This window comes from Ailuropoda melanoleuca, chromosome 9 (assembly GCF_002007445.2).
Source record: "Ailuropoda melanoleuca isolate Jingjing chromosome 9, ASM200744v2, whole genome shotgun sequence".
In the NCBI taxonomy this organism is placed as follows: Eukaryota; Metazoa; Chordata; class Mammalia; order Carnivora; family Ursidae; genus Ailuropoda; species Ailuropoda melanoleuca.
This window is the reverse complement of record NC_048226.1, coordinates 88,933,776-88,960,951: the sequence shown is the minus strand read 5'-3', so window position 1 is coordinate 88,960,951 and position 27,176 is coordinate 88,933,776. Positions and strand designations below refer to the sequence as shown.

The window sequence follows — 27,176 nt, the reverse complement described above, 5'->3', positions numbered from 1 at the left end:
TGAGAGAGAAGAGGAACTTCTGTCTCCTCGGCCATTTTATACAGGGGCCTTGGGCAGTCAGGGTATGAAAGGGTGGCTTCCATACAAAGGGTCTATCAGGATCTGAAGAGACGTGTATAATTTTGAAAACTGAAAACTTCAGCTTGCAATAATGCTACCCAACTTCAGGCAAGTTCTGTTCTACAATCTGGTGGTCTTTTCAGTTCTGGCTAGTGAATCCCTATCTAGACTCTGACCTTCAACAGAAGGACAGAGAAAAAGGAAAAGGAAGGCAGTGGGCTGGGCTTAGGGCAAGGGAGCTGCAGGAAGAGGAGGTCAAACACTCATTACTTCTCAGGTGACCCTCCTTCCCTGGCTCACTCTACTCCTTTAGTCACAGTAGCTTATGTACTGCCCGATTTGGAGGAACCTTGACATATATACATATATATATCAGGCACTTTGGTAAAATGATAAGATGTAAGTTCTGAAAAATACAGGTAGTTTCAAAAGTTCTGGGTGTTTTTTAAATAAATGCTGACCATGTGCATCCTCTCCTCAGGTGATTAAACATTTAATAAAGGCAGGGAATACGATACGATCTTTCTTTTTTTGGTAAGTTCCCCTATCCACATAAAACATACCAAACTGCCAGGTTTGCTTTAGAAATGCTCACTTTTGTCTAAGGTGCTGTACTAACCCACAAATGTAGGGCAGGTACTTCAGAGTGGTGATAGGCTTGATTATTTTGTGTTTCAACCACCTGGCCTAACTTTCATTTCTGTGGGGTCCCAGGGTGGCTACTGATCTCACGTCTACGATGTCTCTGGCTGTGAAACGAACCCTGCTTACAAGGGGATGGAAACTGGACCCTGTCCTCATTAGCATCAACTTTCATCCAAAGAAAATGAAAGCACATTTGGCGAATTGGGTCAAAAGGCCTGGTGAATTCACTGATTACTTAATTAGTATCTAGGTAACCAGGAATGGTCCACAACTACCTGTCTAGCATTTCAGCCCCGTATCATTCAACAGCACACAAGAACAGCTCTGTCAGGATGTACACAGATAGAGGCCTCATGAACTTATTACACACACTAGTAATCCAACACTGTCTAATTCTGCTGAAGAACTCCAACTGTATAAATGGACAAAATCATGAATGTTAAAAAATAGGTTTTGAAAACCAAGTTTTAAAAACATCTTTTTAAGATTCTATCTTAATCTGTTTTTTTTTTTTTTTAAAGATTTTATTTATTTATTTATTTGACAGAGATAGAGACAGCCAGAGAGAGAGGGAACACAAGCAGGAGGAGTGGGAGAGGAAGAAGCAGGCTCATAGCAGAGGAGCCTGATGTGGGGCTCGATCCCATAACGCCGGGATCACGCCCTGAGCCGAAGACAGACGCTTAACCGCTGTGCCACCCAGGCGCCCCTATCTTAATCTGTTCTATCTGGAATTTTTGTGAGGTTTTAATCTACTCATAAAAATGTATTTCAAATAGCAGTGACAACTGAGGATTGCTCTGGGTAAATTCCTGATAAATTTATGGTGAAATCTGGTGGTCAGTTATGCTGGCTAATAGCTGGGGTGAAAGGGAAGAACAGGAGAAAGGGGGAAAGCCACAATTTAGTAATTTAGTAAAACCACCTGACAGTGTCATATTTGAGGTAATATTCACTTAGAAAAACATTCCAGGATTCACTTAAGAGCTATAATGGGTTTTGCCCTGTTATCTACTTTGATACCCTTCTTAGCAAGAAATTGCGGTTAATGATTTATTGACATCTGGTCTAAGTTCCATTATATTCATAGATGAGCTGAACATGTCACATGTGTGGTATGGGAAACCTTTTCAAATGCTACTGGGGCTGTTTTGAGGAGAGAGAGAAAGAGGAGAATGGAAGAAAAAAATTCTATAACCTCGTTCATTGCCTGCTCTACTTGCATCCTTATCCTTAATCTTGTCGACCTCATTGTGTCCTCCATCTTCTTTAGGTTTCACTGCTGCAAGAGAGACCCAGATTAGGAAGTGACTCGAGAATGATGCCAGGATCAATGTGGACAATGAGATGAGAGCCAGAGTGAAGCCAGAAGAGGCTGAGAAGCCAGAACTGGGTATGAGTTGTCAGAGGATCCTCATGATGTGGCATTGACAATCTATATTCCATCCCTCCATACAGGTGTGAAATTTGCCAAACCAAACAAGTAATACTCACCCAGAAGGAAAGGGTCTACTCTCACTGACATAATAGTATTTGGTACTCTCTAACTGAAATGTGCACATGATGAAGATGTTCTTAATAGATTACTTCCGGGCAGAATTACTCTGGTGACGTGGGGAATGGAAAGGCAACATGAAGCATGACGACAAGGATGGGCATCACCTGGGAAATCCAGCAGTCCGCTCCAACAGATGCCCTCAAGGTAGTATTTACCTTGATGAGCCTCACAGACTCTGATACCCGATCTCTTTGACTGGACCCAGGAATGCAGACTCATGCTAACAAAACTCACAAGACACTGATGTATAAAAAAAAAAAAAAAAGAAGGGGACTTTATTATTTACATTGAACAGCAGAGGAATCAGGCTACTGAATGTCCATCAGCCTGAGAGTGCATTAACTCCTTGGAAAGGCAAATGACCAGAGGGAAGCTTGGTGGGCATGGAAGCAGAGCAAGTGGAGTTAATTACACAGGATTCCAGCACAAAATGGCATGAGGCTCTGCAGCTCTCCACAACAGGGTTATCCACCTGCCAAGCAGGCTGAATGGATGCCTCAACCTGGCAGGTGGTATTGGTCAGACAGTGCTCTGTTGGGTATCACAACAATTAAATTGATTGCTTTTCTTTTTCTCTGTTTTAAAGGCAGAGAAAATGCTCTTCTGATGAAGATTTTATATGTTTGGGTGTTTTTAAGATGCCAGTACCCTCAATTACAGTGAAATCTTACTGTCCAAGGAGTCTTTATGTTTCTTAGGTTTGCGTTGGCTCTCTTGGATTTAATCTAGTAGATGTTCATTTCTTAGTTTAATTTTCAGAGAGTATTTTCATTTTCCTGCTTTCTGAGATCAAAAGGGGCACCGCATGGAGAACTCCACATTTGCCTACAGGTTCCACAAAGTGTCAGTTAAATTCAAATCAACCTGTATTCGCTGTGCCAACTTTATGCCCACTGCTGTGCCAGGTACAAAATAATATTCAAAAGAGCCTCTAAGGAAATGTTGTATCTCCTGGATGCCTACAGACTTTTGCTCTCTTTAAGGTACAAGAAATAGAAAGATAAGCACAATACTGTCTTGTTCCCTTTAAGAGCTCCAGTCTTGCAAAAGAACAAGATATGAATTAAAAAAAAAAAAAAGGTACTGTGCCAAGTGGCATGAAGCATGGCAGCAGGAGTACCTTTTATACTTAGGGCAGAGACAGAAGCCACATCTTTCAGTAAGTCTGATTAAAAAAAAAAACTAAATAATAACGATGATTACTTTAAAAAAATTTAACCACAGTGAAGCACGAAGTATAGGTTCCTTCCTTTCTACTTCCCCATGCCTATTCTACCTTTCAAGGTTGCCCTCAGTAGTTTGGTGAATACTCTTCCAGATCTTTTTCTACGTACATGAAATACACATACACACACACACACACACACACTTGCAGCCCCAAACACACATATTTATACATGTATACAAACACAAATTTATATATCAACATGTAAAATTTATGTATTACACAACCCATTTACATAATATGCACACATGCATGCATCCCTCTACGTAACATCTGCACGTGTGAGATCGTACTATATATATTGTTTTACAACTTGTCCTACATCTCCTTCTTCGTTGTCAGTTACGACATGCATACAGAAAATTACACAAAATAAATATGCCGTTTAGAAACTAAATCTCTCTGGATAGCTGCCACCAGGTTAATAAATAGAAAATTCTGAGTACCCCAGAAACTCCCTACATCCACCCCCACCCCCAAATTCATCACGCTGAATTTTATGATCACTTCCTTAGTTTTCTGTATGGTTTTACTACCTATAAGGCAAGCAAAGCTCAAATCCGCCTGCATTGGCAAATGCCGTTAGGGCTACAGTAGCTTGGTTCTTTGAGCTTCCATGAACTCTCACTGTTGCTTAGATTTCCTTTGATTTTCTGCCCTTTTCTGGTCTGAGGATGTTTTTCTTTCTTTCTTTCTCTTTCTTTCTTTTTTTTTAATATTTTATTTATTTACTTGACAGAGAGAGAGAGAGACAGCCAGTGAGAGAGGGAACACAAGCAGGGGGAGCGGGAGAGGAGGAAGCAGGCTTCCAGCAGAGAAGCCTGATGTGGGGCTTGATCCCACAATGCCAGGATCACGCCCTGAGCCAAAAGCAGAGGCTTAACGACTGAGCCACCCAGGCACCCCTCTGAGGATGTTTTCTTATACATATTCAATAGTTCAGATGGTTTTCGGCGAAGGATTGTTCAAATAACCCAATGGGCCGCATTTCCAGGAACAGAAATCTGTGTCCCTCTCGATTCTTACCTACTATATCCTAACTCCTTCGAGGTTATGAGGAGCAAACATCCTTAATTTTTCACGGCACAAACAGTGAAATATGCAATAAATGCACAAGGAGTAAAGAGCAAAGGAATGGACATGAGAATGAATGTATGGTTACTCCTGCTCTTGAGGGGTTTCTGGTTTCTTTCTTTGAAGGGAGATAAGAATGTAGGTCAGATCATAAAATGATCTGACATGAAATGAGGGAATAAAGCAATGTGTTTAAATGAAATCACTCCCACTCACCAAACATGGAAAGATTTCCAAGATATACTGTCAAGTGGAAGAAAGAGTGTTGCAGATGGTGTCTGTGTAGAAAACAGATCTGTATCTATCTGCCACGTGTGTAAATAGGTGTGCGCATATGTGCCCACACACATTCTTGTTTATGCACAGAAATAGGACTGTAAAGACATGTAACAGTGGTTCCTTCTATGAACTGGGATTGGGAAACCAGGAGTTATCTTTTCGCTTTTAAATATCCTATATAATATTTTTACATGAAGCAATGTATATATGTTTTATAGTTAAGGGAGAAAATTTTACACTCAAGGGTAAACATATCTGACAAAGGAAATCAAGAAGAAAAGCAGACAGGAAGACGTAAGTTATTGGAGAAGGCTTCTTCAAAAAGGTGGGACTTGAAACGGGCCCCGTAGGGCTGGCAGAGTTCACACTGAGAGGACGGGGATGGGGGGAAGCGGGCGACGCGGACAAGCGCTGTGTCCGAACAGACGTACGGGAAGAGATGAGAACGGTAACTAAGGAGGACCATAAGGAAGCTCGCCTGGCTAACAGTTAACTCCAGTTCACTCTGAGAGATATGACTACATGGATACAGCAGAGCCATAGCACAAAACGTGGGATGTCATCAATATGAAGGGTTTATCATTGGTTTGATGGGAAGCAGAAGTCATTACAGGTTACTTACAAGGTAGTAATATAAGATAATCGTAGCCTCATGGAGTAGTTTGTGCAGAATGAAATCAAATGTGAACAATCCCTGGTAATTTGTAAGGTGCTGGATCAGCAATTACAGGTTTTATTAGGCAAGGGTTACATTTTAGGGAGATTATCATGGTATTTTGATACAGAATGCACTACAGGGGCAGAAAGACCCAGGGCAAGGAGACTCCTTAGCAATATAATGCTCCTGTAAGAGCTTGCCCAGTTCAACCTGAACACGAGGATAATCGCTCTACCTCTCAGGTTTGTTAAGGATTAAACGTACATGAAATGGCACGGTCACAAAGCATTAGTTCATTTCTTCTCAGCTGTTATTATAGTCCAGATGTATGTTGATAAAGATCAGACTTGATGCTGTGGTCACAGGAAAGAAAAAGATAAAGCCAGAGGTGCCTGGGAGGCTCAGTCAGTTCCGCCGGGGTTTTGGATCAGGTTATGACTGGGATAGAGCCCCATTTTGGGCTCCATGCTCAGCGGGGAGTCTGCTTGAGGATTCTCTCCCTCTCCCTCTGTCCCTCAACCTCCCTCCAAGAATAAACAAAGAAATCTTTAAAAAAAGAAAAAAGCAAAAGATAAAGTCAGAGATTTTTCTAAATAAACAACCTATAAGGATCTATATGTCCTAGATAAAGGGAATGAAAGAGGAAAATATGATTTCTAGGTTTCCAACAGGGGAGACCGGTGGAATGATAATGTCCCTGACAGAAATCTACCCAGATCCATGATTCACAACATCTTTGGAGTCAAGACACTCATACGACGTGACTTTCACCTCCTCCAGCTGGCACTCCTGCCCACAACCCTCCCCACGTGGGTTTGGGGTAACCTCCTTACATTAGTACAAATATGTCTTGAAATATTTTAAAATAAAAGTGCACTTATATTTATTTTATTTTGGAAAAAAATTTCAAGGATATATTAAAAAATTCAAGTCGATGGAGTATGCAAAATCACTGACTACTCATTTATTGCAATGGGCAAAACTTAGCAGTACCTTATTAAAAATAAAAATGAACTCTGCGTTTGACTTTAAGGAAGAAAAATTCCACATAATTCATACATAAAATATCTGGCAGAATTCAATGTCTTTACAGTTCAAAATTATTTGTATTTAGATCATATTAAGGCCTGAATCACAAAATTATGAAACCAAAAAAGATCAATAAAAATTAGTAACATAAGTGATTCTTATTTACTGTGTTTTAAAAATTCTTTTCTTCTAAGTGGACTATGACTTCTGGGTCCATGTTACAACCCTGGGCTGTAGTCTTAAAGCAAAATTTATTATAGCTTTATAGTATTCCAGAAGTCTCAGTTGGATACACTTTGTTGCCTAGCTAAGGGTCAAAGGCTTGAGGACTATTACATGACACAAAACAAAAACTCAAAAAGCTTAAAAGTAATCTATCATGCTTCAGACTCTACTTTTCTGTAAGGTCACATCTCCGCAGAAGATGAGAGTTGGCAATTGTGTAACTAAGCCTCCAGAACTAGTTACAACTCTGGAATGTGATCATGTTTTGCAATGTACTTGGTCACCATCATATGAAAATCTTGGGAAATAATATATCTTGTTTACCTGCTAGTTCCTGTCAGAGGATAACTCATTTAAAAGAATGTTAAAAGTTCAACATACTTTAGGGGCACCTGATGGCTCAGTGAGTTAAGCATCCGACTCTCGGTTTTGGCTCAGGTCATGATCTCAGGGTCATGACTGAGCCCTGCATAGGGCTCCACGCTCAGCAGAGAATCTGCTTGGGTATCTCTCTCTCTCTCTCTCTCCCTTTGCCTCTCCCCACTGCACTCACTCTCTCTCTCTCTCCCCGCAAAATAAATAAAAGAAATTAAAAGAAGAAAGAAAGAAAGAAAGAAAGAAAGAAAGAAAGAAAGAAAGAAAGAAAGAAAGAAAGAAAAAGTTCTACATACTTGAAAATGTAAAAAGAAAGGGGGGAAGAGGGAAGAGGTGGAGAAGAAAAGAAATCCATTATTCTTTCACAGTAAGATGGGAAGAGAAGGTAGAAGAGGATGCAGATGAAACAAAATTGGTCATATATAAACAGTCAACTAACTGTTTGTTGAAAGTAGGATGAGTACACAGAAGTCCATCTTCTTCTGTGCCTTCAGATTAAGCCTCCCAGAAACATGCCACTATGGCATGTGGATTACTCTGAGCTGAAGACAATCAAGGCCCATGAGAGTCAGGGAGAGCTTTTTACCTCCCACTTAACTGCCTCTAACAATTTAAATAGAGGGCCTGGTCCCAGAAAAGAACTATCACCAGAGATAACTACAAAGAATGTGAGCTAGGTGTGGTAAGTTGGGCGAAGCTGACCAGCCTACTTGTTCAAAGCCCTGTCTCTGCCAGGTGTGACAAACATTTGTTTACAAAACATCTGCTCTTCCCATTTCCCTGTGAACTGTCTTCCTCCCCTTTGAAGTCCCAGACTCCTGTCACCTTCTCTTTGGCTCAGGATGGCATATAAGCCTCAATTGCCTGTGTCTGAGTCTCTCATAACTTTGTGGGGCTTCTGTACCTATGCAATTAAATTTGTTCTTCTCCTGTTTAAACCTTTTAATCTCCTGGTAATATTATGTCAATTTAATTAACAGACCAACCAAAAGAACCTAGGAGGGTAGAGGAAAAATATTTCCTCCCCATACCTACTTTGTATGTCGAATGTTTCATAATAAAAAGTTTAAAAAAGGCACACACCCAATTTTTTAAGACTGTTTGATAACTTTATAGCTAAAAAGGGCCTATCATAATATTATTAAGAATAACAAAAAATATGTCACCTTGAGAACACAGAGTTAAGATTTCTAGAGTTCCTGAGGCTTATTTGCCCAACAACAAAAATTATGCCAGACAATAATCCTGACTGTGCTCCTAACACTTGTATAAAGCATTTTCACATACATTATGTGAAATGTGAAATATCTCAACTGATCTTCACAATAACACTGTGAGACCTGGTGGGTAACATTCTAAGTTATGAAAAAGATGAGGCTCATAGGAATTACGTCATTTTCATTCATTCCACAAACATTTACTGAACACCTTGTATATATCAGGCAGATATGTCCTAGGTATTCAGAATTAAGATAAAGAAAATGCGAAAATGTGATTCCTTCTTTCAAGAGGTGCATGCGTAGTCTAGTAGAGGGGACAGACTGAAAAACAGAATTATGTAAAGATGTGATGCATGCTACAGTGAAGTGTTTTTCAAAAACTTTTTCACCATGACCTGCAGTAAGAAATACACTTTACCTCACAATCTAGTATACAGAACATATGCTTAAATGAACAAAAGTTTGCATGGTGCATGTGGTATTTTCTAATCTACCCTGTTCAGTATCTTTTCCTTTACAATAAAATGCTGGTCACAACCTTTTATGATGATGCCATTATTCACTAGTGGGTTGTGACCCACAGTGTGCAGGAGTGCTATGATCAGAGTTCTGAGGTAACACAAAAGGAAACACACACTCTGTTCCAGGCAATGAGAAAAAGCTTTCAAGAGGTTGCTCTGTGAGCCCTTAACAATATTAAAGTGGCAGAACTAGAACAAAGGTCTTGAGATGCTTTAGTCACTTTGTTTTTACAATCACTGCTGTTTTAGGCTAGGCAAATACAAAGCAGCAGTAGACTGTGAATCCAGATCAGCTACAGAAACAAGCTGTTTTCTGTGTCAGCAATCATTCATTCACATTTACGGAATGGTCACTGTGGTGAGCACTTCCTGTAGATGGGCTCATCCTGCTTCTACCTGTAAAACAACTAGAAGCCTCCTGCGACTCTAAGGCTTATTCTATGACTAGCAGTCCTAAATATCTGCTCTCTCCAAAATGCTCTAGAATGAAGGCTTAAAAAGCAAGAGACCAGGATTATACGTGTTAGAATGTAAAATCAGATACTGGCATTTTGATGAACGACCCATCTGTACTGTGATTTTGTTCACTGCTTTAATCCTCTACCTCAGAGTCTCAAATATTTACTGTCCATGCAGGGCAGCTATACCTGCTGTGTACAGAGCTCAGAGGAGGAAAGAGCTAGTGAAAGCTGGCGGCTCCAGGAGAACTAGTATCTCATGCTGCTGCCCTCTGCTGTCTAAGAAAGACAGGGGCAAGATCAGGGAGACCCATCCACTTGATCTGGCCGAGCCATTTCTTCCAATAGAAATGCTTCCATTTTTACATACATGTTTTGAGAATCTACTTGCCCAAGGGCACCAAAGACTTTTTGTGAATTTGGCCTAGTCTGTTAAGTTCTTTGTGCCTTTTATCCATTAAGCAAGCAAAAAGAGAAGGTGCTTTCCCACGTCAGCATATGATCAACTTACAATGGTACCACTATTCATTGGGTAGTCAATAAATATTCATCAAGGATACTGATATTGATGCTGAATAGGAAATAGACAAAAGGAAGAAAGTTAACTGAACTTCATGAGATTTGGAGGAACTACAGCTGTTTTTCATCCCTACTTCCCCAAAGGGAAACATGCTTTGAATATTAAGGATAAAAGATTTTGTTGGCTGAAGGTTGAGAAAATAGCATTCTTAATTAAAATCAAACCGAACTGAACCACCCCCAAAACACCAACCAGCATTTGTGCGCCTTTAATCATGTAATTGTAGGGTCTTAATAAATGGAAAGTATTTTGGGCTAGGCTTTATAGGTATTAACTCTCAGTAACAGAGGACTGGCCAGAAGGAAATGAGAATTATACTTCTGAGAAAGTTACTGAAAAGCATAAGCCATTTATAAAGACATTCTGATGTTTGGATGAATCTCCTTGTTTGGAAGACATGTTTAGGCTTGATACCTTTGAATATTTTAAGGAAGTCTGAATAGGCCAATGAATTACAATCTACAAGGTCTTAAGAAAAAAAAAGATTTTCCCGTTTTAGACTACACAAAAGAGTTATTTTAAGAATACTAACTCTTTAATTTAGACCACCAAGGATAGCATTTTCAAAATCTGTAAATATTTAGTTGAGAATCAAATGATAAAACACTAAGACAATCAACTAAAGATATGTAGCTAAAAATAATACAAAACAGACTCCTGACTTTAATCTATAATTATTCTTATACATAAAATAAAACTAGGAAAAGAAATACACTAGGCTTTATTTTGAGAATAAAGCTGAATTTCACCTAGAACTTAAGTATGATTTTACTTCACTCCTCACTTCCAACTTTGTAAGAAGCGTCTCCAAAAGACTGCACTACTTTAGGCACCTCAAACTCAGTGTGTCCAAAATAAAACTCTTATTTGCTAACTTTACCTCCTTCCCGAACACCCATTCTTCTTAATTAATTCCAGCAACCTCTAAAATGGATATGCACAAGAAAATCCACTGGAAAGAAGAGTAAAAAAATAAAATAGTAAAATTTGTGTACTGGATACATGCTGAAAAGTACTTAACTACTAAAAGGGGTGTGTGATTAAAAGAAAAAAAAGTCAAGACCATGAACCTAATCCAGCCTTCCTCATTGCCTCTAGACCGGCAGTTTTCCCTGTGCTTAAATTCTCCCTCCAAATCTCTTCTCTCTGTGTCTGCATCTCCGTTCCCACTGCCACTGTAGTAGTCAGATCTGCCATGCGTTGCTTGGATTTCTGTCATAGTTGCCAATCTTGTCTCATTTCTTGCAATACCTTTTTCCAACTCACCCTTCACTCTGCCTTCGCTAGTCAGATAATATCTTCACTAGCCAGGTAATATCACTCATCAAAAAAAGAGCAATGCCCACAAACACCTAACATAGTTTTCAGAGCTTTCTATACTCTTATCTTAACTTAGGTAAGTAGAACACCAAAAACAACGAAAAAAACCCCAAAAAACAAAAACGGCCGGTGGGGGGAGCAAAAAAGCATGAACTTCAGGCCTATGTTTGAGGTTTGGTCCTGCCTCTTACAGGCTTTGTGACTTTGAGGGAAATCACTGAGCTTTTATTTCCATCTTTGAGTGGTATTATAAATAGCTCACAAACTGTCATGTAAATCAAATGAGATTACAGATGAGAAGGAACTGAGCACAGAGCCAAGCACAAACTGAGCATCAACTGTTTGACCCCCTACTAGCTCTAGGTTCCCATGCTACTACTGCCCTCTGCCTCATTCCCATACACCTGCCCTGTGCCAAGCGTCCCCCCACCCGCCCCCGGGCACATTACACACCAATCCCTCTGGAACATTTGCTTTCTTCAATATGACATGCACTCTCTCTCAGTGCCTGTGGGTCTGATTATACTATACTCCCAGCCTCACATGCCCTTTTCTGCTTTCTTCAACGGAAATCCTACCCATGCCTCAAGGCCCAGCTCAAATGTCAACTCTTCCAGGAAGTCTTCCCTTTATTCTGCTGATCAGAATTAACCACTCTTCCTTTGTGTTCTCCATGCACACTGCTTGTGGCTTTACTTTAGTATTTATTTCAAGTCATACTGTTACCATTATATTTATATTAAATACAAAATTATGTTTATATATATATAACCTGCATAGATTATAAGCTTCTTGAAGGCAGAAAGAATGCTTTTCTTCTTTTTATTCTCAGCAATTAACACCTTGTACAGGAAAGGATTTAATAAATGTCTGCTGATTGAATAAATAGATGTATAAAAACACTTTCAAAAGCAATAAATTTTTACTAGAACAAAACACCAACCACATGTTCCAAACTTTTTTTTTTTTTAAAGATTTTATTTATTTATTCGACAGAGATAGAGACAGCCAGCGAGAGAGGGAACACAAGCAGGGGGAGTGGGAGAGGAAGAAGCAGGCTCATAGCAGAAGAGCCTGATGTGGGGCTTGATCCCAGAATGCCGGGATCATGCCCTGAGCCGAAGGCAGATGCTTAACCGCTGTGCCACCCAGGCGCCCCATGACTTTTGAAGTAATTTTTAGAAAACAACTTCTCCCTGAAAGATAGACCATTATTTAAACTTTACAGTACATAAATTTAAAGTAACAAAGAAATGACCTAAAAATGGCACCTTTTGATAGTGTAGACTCCATACATAAAATATTTTTAAACTACCACACTGACTTTAAAAAATGATAATATCCATTATTATCCACTGATAGACTACCAGTGAGTATTAATAGAGGGTATAATGATTTAAAAAGGAAAAATCCCGATACATTAATAAAGTAGAAAATTAGGCCTCATCTTAAAATCATGTTTTCAAATATTTAATCAGCTCGCACTATACCGAGCAAAATAATCAAGACACTGGGCTGATCTGAAATTTGCAAGTGTATATTTTACAGGCAAAAAGACTAAGGAAATATAGAAGATCTTGGTATGTGGCTATCTCTGAGTGGCGGGATTACTGGTGTTTTTTATTTTTTGTCCCCTATATTATCTGAATTTTCTATAACATACACAATTATATAGTTAGCAAAGTAATTTTAAAAAGATTGAATATAAAGAAATTCTAATTCAAGCTTAATCAGATTTGCAAATACTTGAGTCTTACTAGTCCAGTAAAAGATTTCCTGATTATTAATATTAATCTCAATATATTCAGGTAAATGTCATTAAAAAATCGAAAATTAATGCCACAGTTTAGAGAAAGATACTAACAGAGGCGCCTTGGTGGCTCAGTCGGTTAAGGGGCTGCCTTTGGCTCAGGTCAGGATCCCAGGGTCCTGGAATAGAGCCCCAAGTCTGGCACCCTGCTCAGCAGGGAGCCTGCTTCTCCCTTTGCCTGCTGCTCCCCCTGCTTGTGCTTTCTCTCACAAATAATAAATAAAATTAAAAAAAGAGAGAGAGAGAGAGAGAAAAAGATACTAATAAAAGTTTTCCTTAATTGTAAACAGAAAGCACAGTAAGCAAGCATTTGACTAGTTATTTGCTACGTGGCAAAGCACCAGCTCTGGATGGGGATGGACGGGTAAAGACTCGGCTGGCATTCCAGCTTGGCCACTTGTCAGCTGTGTGACTTGCTCTCTCTGAGCTGTAGACACCCCATCCACAAATCAGGGAAGACCCCACACTTTCTCACTGTTACCGGCAGAACAGAAGCTGACACCTATACAGTCTCTACTACCAATGTCTAGGACATGGCAAGTCCTCTCCTATCTCAGGTCCTGTGGATCTGGAGACTGTCCACCCAAGTGGAAGATGGATGAGGATGTGTATAGGGACTCACTCTGACTTCAAGGGAACCTAGGAAGTCTGGCGAAGCTTGCTGGGTGGCAAAGGCTGATTCTGAAATGGACCCTGAGTGTGCACAGGTATTTCAGACTGAGCTAGCCATGCTGTGAACGTGGCACCGACTGGTGGACGCCTCCGTGACATGGGATGGGGCCACTAAAGGAACTTGATGGGGGTGGGGACACAGAAAGAAGAGAGAGACGGAAGAGAGAACAAGTTTTGAAGCACAGTGCCATCGAAGGGGCAGAGAGAAGAGGAAGCCAAGGGAGAAAGCAGAAATAACTAGATTGTCAAACAGGGAGGAGTAAGGGGGAGAGGGAAAGTTGTCTCTTCCTTTATATCTTCCTCACAAATTTTCTCCCCCCACCCCAACCTCATCTCCAGAACTACATTTTTATACTCAAGAGTAACTCCCATTCCCTCTCTGACAAGTGGCATTCCTTCCTCCAGAGTCAGGAGTGAAATCCTGGGAAAACACGAATCTAGAGTGGCCTTCAATGCCCAAACTGGTTTTCCAAATCCCTAAGGCCTCCGAGCATCAAGGATGAGATCTAGGGGCGCCTGCGTGGCTCAGTCGGTTAACCCTCTGCCTTAGGCTCAGGTCATGATCTCAGGGTCCTGTGATCAAGCCCCCTGTCGGGCTCCCTGCTCAGTGGGGGCCTGCTTCTCCCTCTCCCTCTGCCTCTGCCCCTGCTTTGTGTTCTCGCCTGTGTGCTCAAGCGCGCTCTGTCAAATAAATGAAATCTTAAAACACACACACACACACACACACACACACAAAAGTATGAGATCTAGAACTGATCCTGGCTACAGAGATGAGGGGGTTCAGTACTGAGAAAGCAGGCGATCACCCCTCTCCTTTCTGTTCCTGGCCATCTCCACGTCCTTACTTACACTGTCTTCAATTACAAAGGATGCACTGTCTTCAATTACAGACAACCCACGCGAACGTCCCATGATTAGAATTCACCATCTGATAATTGTATGGTCACCTTCCCTTTCCGGTAGATTTATAAAATGTTATTTTAAAACGTCAGGATTAGACATGTTTAAAAGAAAGTTCACACAAAGACTGGGGCACAAGAATATTTAGGCAAAAGTCACAATGCCCTCAGGGTAGAACTGCATTTCTTTCCATACTGCAACATCTTGATTACCAACATGTTGGTTTAATGTGTGGGGGAAAAGCTTAAGACAAAATGTTTGATTCTGGTTTTCTTGAAGAAAACTGTATGTACTCTTTTTTCTTACAAATAAACATCAAGTTTGTATTGAATCAAAAGTGTAAATAATTACTAAGTGTTACATATGTGGGTGCTAAGTGAGGGCAACTTCAGACTCAACGATACACTTCGATTAAGCTGCAACAAGTCTATTAAAAATTCACCTTTTGGAAATCATTACTTGAACAACTAAAAAAACCCCCACAAACTTGTGGATATTGTAACCTGGAAATGCACTCATTCTCTCTGCTTCAGACTCACTAAGCAAAATGATCATTTGCCTACAATGGCCCCAAGCTGGGCTGCAGGGGGTGAAAACGGCAAGGTCCTTGAAAGACAACTTTGTCAAGTGAGTAAGTACCATTTGCTCCCATGTTAAGACAAAACACTTTCTTATAAAATAGGCCAAGAAATTAAAAAATACCCTACCAAATAAAAACAAATGTCCCCGAAAGCACACAATGAAACAGAGAAAAATGCCAAGGGACCTCCCTGGAGAAGCGTCTTTGCTCACTGTCCCTTTGGTCCCTGCTTCTCAGGGGGCGCTCCACCTACAGGATATGGGCACAGGGCACAGGACGAGCTGACGATTTTCACTTCTTCTACTCTGCTGCAGCTATCGGGAACTTGGACAGAGCCAAGGAAGAAACAAGAGCAGCAGGCTCGGGATAACTGTTTAGTACTGGTGACTATTAAAAAAAAAATTGTTGGGTTGGAGGTGAACGGAGTTGAAAGGACAGAAAGAGGTTGTTAGAGAACTTAAAAGAGCCATAAGATGAGAGAAGGAGCACTGCCTTCAATGGAAGGAAAGCTGTACTTTTAGCTGAGCTGTTTCTAAGCATTGCTCTCTAAATGGCAGAACCCAGCACTGGTTTAGCAGCTGATTTTAGTCTCTGAGGTCATGTGAAAGAACATGAAGTCCTCAGACTCAGCTCATTTTAGGGATTAGCACATATAGCCTAAGAAAGATATGCTGGGTATGTGGTAAATCACTCTCAGAATTAGCCTACTTATGAAGGCACTTTGTTTTAGCAACACGGATTTTAGCAAAAGTACTCCAAAGTAATCACTCCTCTTAAAAAATATCTAATGCTCCACAAAGTAATGCCATTCTCACTGGCGTACCGACCTCCCATTTTCTCTCTCTCTCTAAGAGTTCTTTCTTTGTCCTCAGTAAAGTCAATCAACAAGAGGCAGTTTATGTGACGGTTAAGGGCACGGACTCTGCAAGCAGATTTCCTTGGTCTGAATCACGAATATGAAGTTGGGCAAATTGCTCACGCTCCATGAGCCTCAATATCTTCCTTTGTAAAGTGGGAATGATACCACCACCTGCACTTCACAGTACCCTGAACAGACCTGCTTTATACAGCAAATGCTCAGAGAATGTCAAAAGTCGCTATGGGTTTGTTTTGTTTTTTGGTTTGTTGTTTTGTTTTGTTTTTTCAAATGTTACTACTGAAGGTCATGGCATCCTTGTACCTAGACTTAAAAGAAAAAAAAAGCATATGATGAACTTAGTTAATAATTTGCCTACCTGCCTCTCAAAACGAAGACTGTACTTCTCAAAGGCTTATTAATTTTGTATCTCAAATATCTCACAAGTTTCTGGCATATAATAAGAGCTCAGTAAATGTTTGAGTATAGCAATGAATGAAAGGAGAGGAACAAAGCTTGTCGGGCCAAATAAGGTGAGCAGTTGTAATACTGGTCACATAAGCAAATTCAGATTTAATGAGCTTTTATTGGCTACCTACTTTATGCTGGGCCCTGCATGTAGACTTGAGGTTAGCTTCATACATTCCTATGGACGAGACACATCTACATAACTGCCATCATAACAGACGGGCTACTGAGCCATGCTGAGATTCATTTAGACTAGACTTCTCAGTTTACAACCTGAAGAGTGTTGGTTAACTAAATCTTGAGTTAATTTTCAAGCCATACAGATAACTCATTTATAGGTCTCCAAAATGCGGTAGGAGAACGTCGGTGAGACCGCGACACAGGGCATGCTATAGGACCTGGCATTCTCCCTCTGGTCTCAGGCGGGATGATGGGACCCCTTTGGGATACAAAAAGCACCTTGGGGATATTTTTAGTACCCATAGCGCCCAAGTCAGAAAGCCCTGCTTTAAAGGACCTCTTTAACCACAGAATAAGGAACTACGTTTTACATTCAAGACTTGGCAGCAACTCAACTTTCAAGTGTTAGGTTTTCATGAAATCACCATATATCTCAGGGAAAATTCAGATCAGTCTCTGCTCTTTTACTTTTTATTTTATTGGGGAGAAAATTTTAAGCCAGCATAAATGAATAAGTGGATTTCAGTCTTCTCAAAGGGCTCTCTGGGTGTGGCTGAGATCACTAACTTTGAAAACTTAGCAACACAGGATACATTATGAGTAAGTTCTTTGCTTTTTTTTTTTTTTTTAAATAATGATGCTAACTCACCAGATCCTTCTGAAAGAGTCCTTTTATTAATTTCAATGAAGTCAAGTAGAGAACAAGTTGTAATATGAAACACAATTTATGCAACTATGTTGAAATTCTCTGCCAGAGTTACATCTTCCAATGTAAGAATCTTATGGTAAAACAATTTCAAAATAATATCGAGCATTAGGTTAGGCTCATTTTGGTTTTAGGTTGTCATAGGAAAACTTTCTTTATAAATCACTGAAATCCTAAGTCAAAATGATAGTGCCTTTAAATAGGAAAAAAAAAATCATGTTCCCACAGTTTATAATAAAAGAGTTTAAACTAAGCCTCAATTGAAATTATACTGTTAGGCAACTCCAAAAACTAAACACAAAAACATGTTAAAATAAAGATTGCAACACCATGGGAAAACCACCCTCATATATATACTTTTAGATTCTCAGCCATTCCTGACCCCAGCCCAGATGAGACCAACCGATACTTTATAGGTTTTCTACAGCCAGCCAACAAGCTGCTCACTCCCTCCTCAGCCGCACGGGTTACTCAGGGAAAGGCATGCAATACATTTATTTAAAGGGCCAATAGAAATCCCGTGGGTGGGTTTGGTCTGCCTTTCAAAACGAATGAACTTCCCATTATATAACCTCTAATAACAAGAGAGGACTTTACAAGTCATACACCCAACTTAACTACAAGGCAGGCTATGTTATATGCCTCACCATATTTAAAAAAAAAAAAAAGAAGAAGAAGAAGAAGAAGAAGAAAGAGAAAAAGCTTTCAGGATGGCATGTTTTCATTTTATCAGGTAATGTCAGAAATTTAATGAATCCTACTTGGTAGTACTAGTAAGCTTATTTTTATAATGATTTTCAGGAAGTATGATGTTTTTGATCAGAAAAGCCCAAGCATCTAAAACAAAACCTCCACGACATTTTATTAATTCTTTATAAGATAAAGTAAGTCTTTTAACCACAGGAGAATTCTGAGAATCTAGCTTTTCCAGAAAGCCCAAGAAAAATACTTCAGTTTCACCATTCTCAAATTCATTTGACTTTGAAACAAAATAAACATATTACTCTATTTAATATCGTTGCACAAGCGAATTCACAAGAATGAAATCTGTTCAGAGTTCCTAGAAAAAATGTAGCAATACAGGCTGCCAACTTGTTCAATGTCAAGCTCTAGGCAGTATAGCAGCACTAGCAGTAAATGACTCAGAGTGAGTCACGCTTAAGCTATTTTTGCTTTTAAAGTACTGCCAGGCACTGTGTTAATATTCAACTCAGAGTAAATTTAGCCCAACAAGAAAACAAGTGTTTCCATGGCTGCTTCTTCACCGTGTTAATGGTATATATGCAGCCATTAGGCACAGGAATCCAGCCAGATAAATTAAGCAGAAATGATCATCTTTCATTTATATCCGGGCTTTGGAACACTGGAAACACTAAATGCAACTTAGGCTATTCTTCCATCTCCTTCTGTCTACCTGTCTCTCCCGAGACCAAACAGCAAATATGTAGAGTATACACCATTAATGATTCATTTAAAAGTCTGTGCCATTGAAGTAACTTCAGTGGTTGTTCTCGGATTTCATCTGGCTCTGTATTAGGAGTCATTTCTCTGATAATATAGCCACAGGACACTAAAATGCTTTAAAAAGTATCTAGCAAAAACAGGAGAAAATGTGGACTATGGATGTCAAATGGAATCATTCTGCAGGATCATGTACAGTGAATGGTCCATGTCTGGTAACATGTAATGTGAACACTCAGAAGGTGTTCAGAAAATATTGGGTGTGGGGGATGAAGGGCTAGCAACTGACCTAAAACTATCAGAATATGCTATTTCTATTACAAATGCACATGGAGTTAAACTTGAGTAACACAGTGAATTAGAAATGGACGTTAGGACTTTTCTCTAATGAAATGCACCTGTCTGTTTATAGCTCTTAGATTCCTTGGCACTATCTATAGACTCTATGCTAGAGTCATATACAGTGGTGAGGTATTTTGCTCAGCAAAAAATATTAAAGCTAGCTAACTCAGTGCAGGTTTTCAAAGTAGGATGCATGCACTGTAGTATGCAACATCTTAGAATTTCTCTTTAAAAATAACTTTTATCTAAAAAATGAGAAAAAAATTAGTTTTCACAAATGTATAGACTGTAAGCAGAACATGTACAAAAATACAAAACATCGGAAAGCGTGTGCTACCTCTGATGGAGGAGAACAGTAAAAAACGCGTGGAGACCCCTTCTTTCCAGAACACAGTCTCCCGAAGAAGGGAGCCTTCCCTTCTCTTCATGTTCTATCCCAGTACGTTTTTTTACATGTAAATGGTCACTGGCTCAAAGGAAGTATAGGGGAAAAGGCTAGGTCAGCAAGCAACTGGAGAACACAGAGAAATGGTAACCTAAGCAAGCCAAACGTGGAAAACAGCCACATCAAGTACCTTGGCACAGCTGTAATGACAGGACAGGGCATACTGACAGTCACACAGCCTAATCACGCTCTGCATAAAAGCTGACCAGTGCTCTTATTAAGACACCTAGAACCACTAGGCCTTCCTGAAAATTATCGTGGAGGTTCAAAAGCTATTTCCACTGAACTGGGAGAGTCTAGCATAAGTGTAGTTACATAACAGCCACCTTTCAAAACAAAACACATGTTTCTTGGAGAACCAGTGCAAAAGGGGTTCCTTGGCGCATAAGGTGGAAGCTCTTAAAATAGTCTCTAACGTGCCTGAATGGCATCCAGCACAGGGTGTGGCATATAGCAGGCACTTAATAAGGCTTTGTGCAACAGACGGAATACAAACTGTATACCCATAAACATCGAATTTAAAACCCACGCATTCTAAAGCTCTGTATTTGTTACCTTTATGTTTATCACATAGGTAACTTTCAGAATCTGAAAGTCTGAGGGACTATAACTTATCAGAATTTTCTGCTTTCTGAGTCCCTTGATCACTGATTTCATTACCTCTACTAATAGCTCTGGGATCCTACCCATCTTTACCTGAAAGCTTACCTTAGTGGAGTATAAACAGTAGTTACATCTCCAGAGAAGGAACATATTAAAATCTAAGCAGAAGCAAAGATGGAGAGCAATGAATAGCTGAAGCATGAGATTTTCAGGGCAGTAAAACCATTCTATATAAGAGTGCATACATGACATTCTGCATTTGTCAAAAACCTACAGGTCATTTGATCCAGTAATTCCACTTTTGGGGATAAAAAATTGAAAGTAGGGACTTAAACAGATATGTGTATACCGATCTTCAACAGCAGCATTATAGCCATGAGATGGAAGCAACCCAAGTGTCTACTCACAGATGAATGGATAAACAAAATGTGGTGTATACATACCACGGAGTATGTATCCAGCCTTAAAAAGGAAGAAAATTCTGACACATGCTACAACACGGCTGAACCTTGAAGACACTGTGCTAAGTGAAATAAGCCAGACGCAAAAGGACCAATACTGTTTAATTCCACTTATATGAATGAAGTACCTAGAAAGTCAAATACACAGAGACACAGAGTAGAACAGTGGTTACTGGGGGCTGGGGGTGGGGCTGCACAGTTACTGTCTCATGGGCACAGAGTTCCAATACAGGATCATGAGAAAGTGCTAGAGATGGATGGTGGTGATGACGGCATTAACAGTGCGAGCGTAATAAATGTCACTGAACTGAACGCTGAGGAACAGTTGAGATGGTAAATGTTACATTTTGCCACAAAAAGCCCACCATAGAACAGTATCACGAGAAGAGTGAACTCTAATGTAAATGATGCCCTTTAGTTAATAGTACTCTAATTGGTTCATCAATTGTAACAAATACACCCCACTAAAATGCAAGATGCTAAAAACAGGGAAATGGCAGGAGGGAAGCCGATCAGAAATCTGTCTACTATCTGCTTGATTTTTCTGTAAAGCTGAAACCGCTCTAAAAAATAAAGTCTGTCAACTAGAGAAGAAAGATCTAACCAAAGGAGGTTGTTGTGTAGCAAACTCCTTTTTCTCATGTAGTTCCCTGTTCTGTCTCCCCAGAGACTTTTTTCCTTATCTGAGACCCTGAGCCCCAACTGGTCAGGCTCCTCGCCTGTCCATTCTGATCTCATCTCATTCTAGTTACGTATGTACTAGTCCTAGAGGCCCGGATTCTGCATTCTCTTGCCCCCTAGGCCCAGGATGCTATTACTATTCCCCAGTCTGTCTACCTTGCGATGACCTGTGCCTTGTCTTGCCCTCACTCTTTGTGCATATTCAGGCTGGAAGAACTGGCCTACTAGTGACCCTTGGTACTCTAAACCTTGATACAGTTCCCTAATTCTCTCTACCAACCTTGTATTTATCTTGCTCTACAACCTGGCCCAGCCTAACAGTAATTAAATCTAAGGAGTGCTGGGGGAATGATACTGGTATGAAATGATAATATTCAAAACCATTTCTTAAAATAGAAATAAGGTTTTTGTTTGTTTTGTTTTTTCTTAAGAGTTCTTTATTCAATGTGAAATGCTTCTCTATAAAGCTCTTAGGGGTGAAATTTCATTCTACCTCCAAGCCTCCTGTGTTAATTCTATGTTCACAGGGTGTCCTAAATGTAAAGCAAGAACTACAAACTTGGATGCCTACCAGGGAAAAAGAGCGAAAGTATACCAGACAGAGGATAAAAGCGAATGGTCAGAATAGTGACTAAATGAGAAGCACAACTCCTACCTAACTGCATTGAAAAACAACAAATCTCAACACTGTGTGAGCCAAAGAAAACTCACATTTCAGGCTCATGCGGCCTGCAGACTTCCAGACCTCTGTATGATCTGGAATACCGAGAGAGAGAGAGAGAGAGAGAAGAAAAGAAAGGGCAAGTATGAGTGCCTTACATAGACTCTCCTATTTATGACAATACATTTGAGCTGAATCACTCTATAAAAATGTGTATTTATTAAAATACCAGAGACAAGCTTAGGCCTATGAAAGATATGGGCATTCAAATCCCATTTCAGAACAGCTAACCCTTTAGTCAAGTGAGAATGTAATCAGTAACATGACTGGTTTCATGTACACTGCTGAGATGCAGATAACCCTATGAATGCTGAGAGGACATTCTTCTACGGGCTGATTCATTTTACTTCCAGTCCCCTCAAAGAGAAAATCATGTGGCAGAGAATAAAAGCTTAAAAAGAAAAAGGGGGGGGGGAAACACAAATATCCAAGATTCCTTTCTCATAAAGGGTCCTACTCTTACAAAGCCAAGTAAGCTCTTTTCTTTCCTATTCTCGCTTTCTACAAGAGAACTAACTATGACCAGTTGTTATTATATACTGCTAAATGCAATTTTTGGATCAGAAATATTATTACACATTGATCTTGAGATTTTTTTTTTAACTAGAGAACATTAGACATTAAGTCTATGACATGAGGTCAATGGAACAAAGCCTCTGCCTGATGCTGAGCTTGACTTCGCAGATGAATCAGAAAAAGGCACCTTGAGTATAGACCTTGGAGATCAGAACACAGGCTAGCATTTAATCGAGTCTTGCCTCCTCAGCCAGGGGTTTTGTGTGATACATACTAAAGTATGCAACTGAAACTCTACAGTTAGAAATGTCCTTTTGAATCAGTACTTTCTAGCCCACCGTGCCTCTTCACCTGATCAACCATCCCAAATTCACAAACTCTGCAGCATGTCAAAATGATTCATACTTCTGCAATGATCCTCAATGATTTAATATGGAGCCAGTTACCCGAATCCTCCCTTCCCTCAAACACTTCAGCCTGGCTAACAACTTCGCTGCCCATTCTGCTCTTCTCACCTTGCTGTCTGGGGGGTGACACAGCAGCCTGGTTATGAATGAGGCCTCCCTGCACAGCTACCTGACTCTCACCACCTCAGCTCTGCAGGGGCACCCTGTTAGCCCGGCCAAGTCCCTGAGCTTCTTCACGACCCAAAAAGGGTATCTTTGAAGAGATTCTTCCCACCTTCTACCCAGCTATGCAGAGTAGACCCAGGAAAGTTTTATCTAGGTCTACGAGGAAACAAGCCATAAAATCTTACTGGTATCTTTAAGCGAATTTGTGTTAGCATCTCTAACAAGGTAAAAGTCAACAGTGAACAAGCTGGGTCTGAGCACTGAGAATGATTCATATATACAGTAACAGATGCTAATGTTATTTAAAATATTCAACATAAAGGCAGGAACTAGTGCACAATATTTAGAAAGCCATAACCCTCTCTTCTTCAAAATGACATACACAGATAGTCTGTCGATAATAGTCTTGCGATAATCCATAAACATTCACAGAGCACGATGATGTTTAAGTAACTAAGGGGAAAACAGTGCAAAGATGCCTAACAGAATGACCATATTTCTCACACCAAAATCTGGGAGTGACAGGTACACGCCCATGGGACAGAACATCAGAACCAGGAACTCTCCTAAAAGTTAAGGAATATAGAGTCAATGAAAGTATCAGATTATCTGAAATTACAAAGAACTGATCACACAAGAGACATCAGTGGAAATGTTCTAAAGGATAACAAACAATAGGAAACAGAGTAAGAACAGTTTATCTGGAATGTGTAAGTGGCAAAGATCCAAAAGATTTTAATTAAACTTGAGTTGGGCAGTATGTAGTAAACGGGCTCTCCCACACACTGTTGATGGGAATTCAAATTAATATAATCTTTATGGAGGGCAATTTGTCCTCCACAGTACAATTAAAAGAAATCACATAGGCTTTGACTCAGCAATTTCACCAGCATTTCTCCTACAGATACAGACCAACTGGTGTGGAATTTTGTCTGTATAGTGTAAAACTATTTATTGCAGGATTGTGGGTAATAGTCAATTATCCCCATCATCAGGGAACTGGTTAAAAATTATGAGCTACCATGTAGCCATTAAAAAGAATAAAGAAGCACTATCTGTACTGATATGAAAGGATATCCAAGATATTTACGTGAAAAAAAGCGAAGTGAACAGTATGGCTAATGTGCTACCATCAACACACACACAGACACACAAAGACACACACACACACAGAGCTATTTCTACAGGGATACAAAAGAAACGGGTAACACTAACTAGCTCCAGGGAGGCAAAGACCCTACTTTTCACTACATAGCTTTGTGTCCTTTGTTAATTTTATACTATATGCATACACTACCCAACTGAAAAGATAAAAACTTTAAAGAGGGAAGGGAGTGTGTGTGTGTGTGTGTGTGTGTGTGTGTGTGTGTGTGTGTGGAACTGCTGCAGAAAGGAACAGGCTATCTTGAGCAGAAGTGGGTAACAAAGGTTTCCCACAAAAGGCACTCTGAGTGAGATCAGCCTGGAGCAGACAGAGAGGCAGGTGGCCATGGAAGGCTGGGAGGTACCCCGTGAGGCCAGACTGGAGAGGAAGAAAGCAACAAGAAGCAGCCAGTTTTTGTCTGCAAAGTAAAGTGGCTCCGCAGACACTGAAAGCTACTCCCTTTTCCACACTTTTCTTATTGTCCCTCCCTATTAACCGGGCATGTGTATGAACGTACAACGTAACCCAGACACTTACTGAAAGTCTATTATGAGCCAGGAATTCTGCAAGATACTGAGGTCGTAAAACACAGTGAGGCTCAGCCCGTGTCCTTAATGAGCTATCTGAGAAAATGCAAAACGAAGAGAGAGGAGGAATTCCTGAGAGAAAGACCTGACTTTCATAGGAAAAGCAGTGACAGACTAGCTAATGGGCTTCGTATACTGTAAATGCCATTTAAACAGTGAAATACTGCCTTTGATTTACTAAAATAAAAATTATGCTTCTTATATTCTATTATTAATTATACAGTTATGTTTGGCACTTCAGCAACTGGTGTATGTCTAAGTATTGTACTATTCACCGAGCATTAAATAAATGCATTTTAATCAATCCTTCTCAAAATAGTTTCCATTGTTTAAATAGGACAAATGAGAACTGAAATACTGAAAAGCAAATTTACCTGTCAAAGTTAGGAAAGGAATCTCCCCACAATCTCTTTCTGCCAGTTTAGCTCTTACACAGATCCAGACACACTTACAGAAAGTACCAGTCGACATTACTCAGTGGGGGTTTCCTTATTTTTGTTAATTTTGGATTTCCTTGTCAACAGAACACAATTTGTTTCTATTTTTTCAAACCAATATAGCACTAAAGAGAGCACTAGTTAATGAAAATGAAAATGTTCATTGCCCTTATAATGAAGTAAAATAAATAAAATATCCCCTAGTCAATTTTCCAACCAAATGACACAAATATCTGATTAAAAAAAAAAACAAAAAACGAAGCCATCAGAGGGAAAAAAAAATCGGCCAGCCATCTTCCCAGCATAATTTTTTCTACAGAATCTTTCTACAGTATTATCTCATGCTCTTTAATATCTGCCACTTTAAAAGGCTCTCTCTTTAATTAAATAATTACCTTCTTGGGAAAACACAACTCAGTCCTAAATTGAGTAGGATTTTCGCTTCTCCACTTATTCAAATTCTACCTCTTCTTCAAAGTCTCGTTCAAAACTAATTTTCTCTAAGAAGCCATCACCTGTGGTTTCAAAGCGCTCTCCTCCTCAGGTGTTAATTATATGAATCACACAGCCTGGCAGTTGATCACGTGCCTCCTATTCTTTTCCTAATTCAATAGCGCTCAGTTTAGATTTCTCTCCTGGAACTTATTATTTTGCTTTGAATACAGTGGTTTTAAATATCTGTTTCTCTGCTCCACTAGAAAGACGAAGTCATATCCATCTGCGTACTATCTTTGATGAAAGCCCAGTCCTTGACACATTAATAATAAATACTTGTTGGACTGAATGGATGTAAACTTTGCTCATCCAGTAAGAATACAAATTCTTGAAAGAAGAGTACGCCATATTTCTTTTTTCTCTGTTCATAAATACTTACCTCAGCGCCAGGCACCAACGAGCCACTCAAAGATATTCAACAAATACTGTGTAAGTAAACCAGCTATAGTCTAGTTTTACTTATGCTAAATTATCTCTTCAGTTGCTTTGGTATCTGAATAAACATGTCCCTGATCAAAAGGATGACTCACAAAAGTGAAGTTAGTTCAAATACCCCTTGCTTTTGAGGGTTGTATATTGAGAACAGACGGTTAGTAACACACACACACTCACACACACACAGAGCCAGTGATGTTTCAGTAGTTAAAATCTGATATCTGAGTACTCAAAATGAACAAATATGAATTGGTGTGGGAGGCTGAAAATGGGACCACAGTACTTTCGCCTCCTCCCATCGAGAGGCGAGTCTCTTCTCCCATCCCTTCGATCGGGGCTGCCTTGTGACTGCTTTGACCAATAGTCTGGCAAAAGTCACGCTGTACAATTTCCAAGCTAAGAGACCTTCTGCTTCTGTCCCGAGGCTCTTATCTCCCTTCTGCCACTATGTAAACAAGCCTGAACTAGCAATCTGGAGGATGAGACCACACGGAGCAGGGAAAGTTCTCACAACTGAGGGTGCCCCAGAGCAAGAAGCTCTAAGCCAATCAGGCAGCAGACTGCAGATGTGGGAGTGAGCCTAGCTGGAGCAGAAGAAGAATTGCCCGGCAAAATCCAGTCCAAATGGCCAACCCACAGAATCATAAGCCAAAGAAATGGTTATTTTAAGTCACTAAGTTTTGGGGTAGTGTGTTCCACGACAAAAGCTAACTCACCACCATTTAATTTAAAACTGAATACTTACACGGTATCACAGTATTAATCTCTATTCCACAGCAGTTTGAACTGTATGGCCAATGCAAATCATTCCTATATGTGTAATATTTATTTTTAAATAATCTTAACATTCTAATCATGGTTAAATAATTAGGTTGTA

General features: G+C 39.9%; 1 protein-coding gene across 3 annotated transcripts in view; it reads right to left on the bottom strand.

Annotated features, from left to right (window-relative positions):
* NSMCE2 (NSE2 (MMS21) homolog, SMC5-SMC6 complex SUMO ligase) overlaps positions 1–27,176 on the bottom strand; it is a 208,427-nt gene that overhangs the window by 103,391 nt on the left and 77,860 nt on the right. Inside the window, exon 5 of one of the 3 annotated variants that reach the window (XM_011226871.3) lies at positions 1,904–1,987. The exons of 1 other annotated variant lie outside the window; for it this stretch is intronic. In XM_011226871.3, the coding sequence (XP_011225173.1) occupies positions 1,904–1,987 (84 nt within the window). The remainder of the gene's footprint in view (positions 1–1,903; positions 1,988–27,176) is intronic. One more of the 3 variants, XM_034668607.1, reaches the window with a different exon arrangement.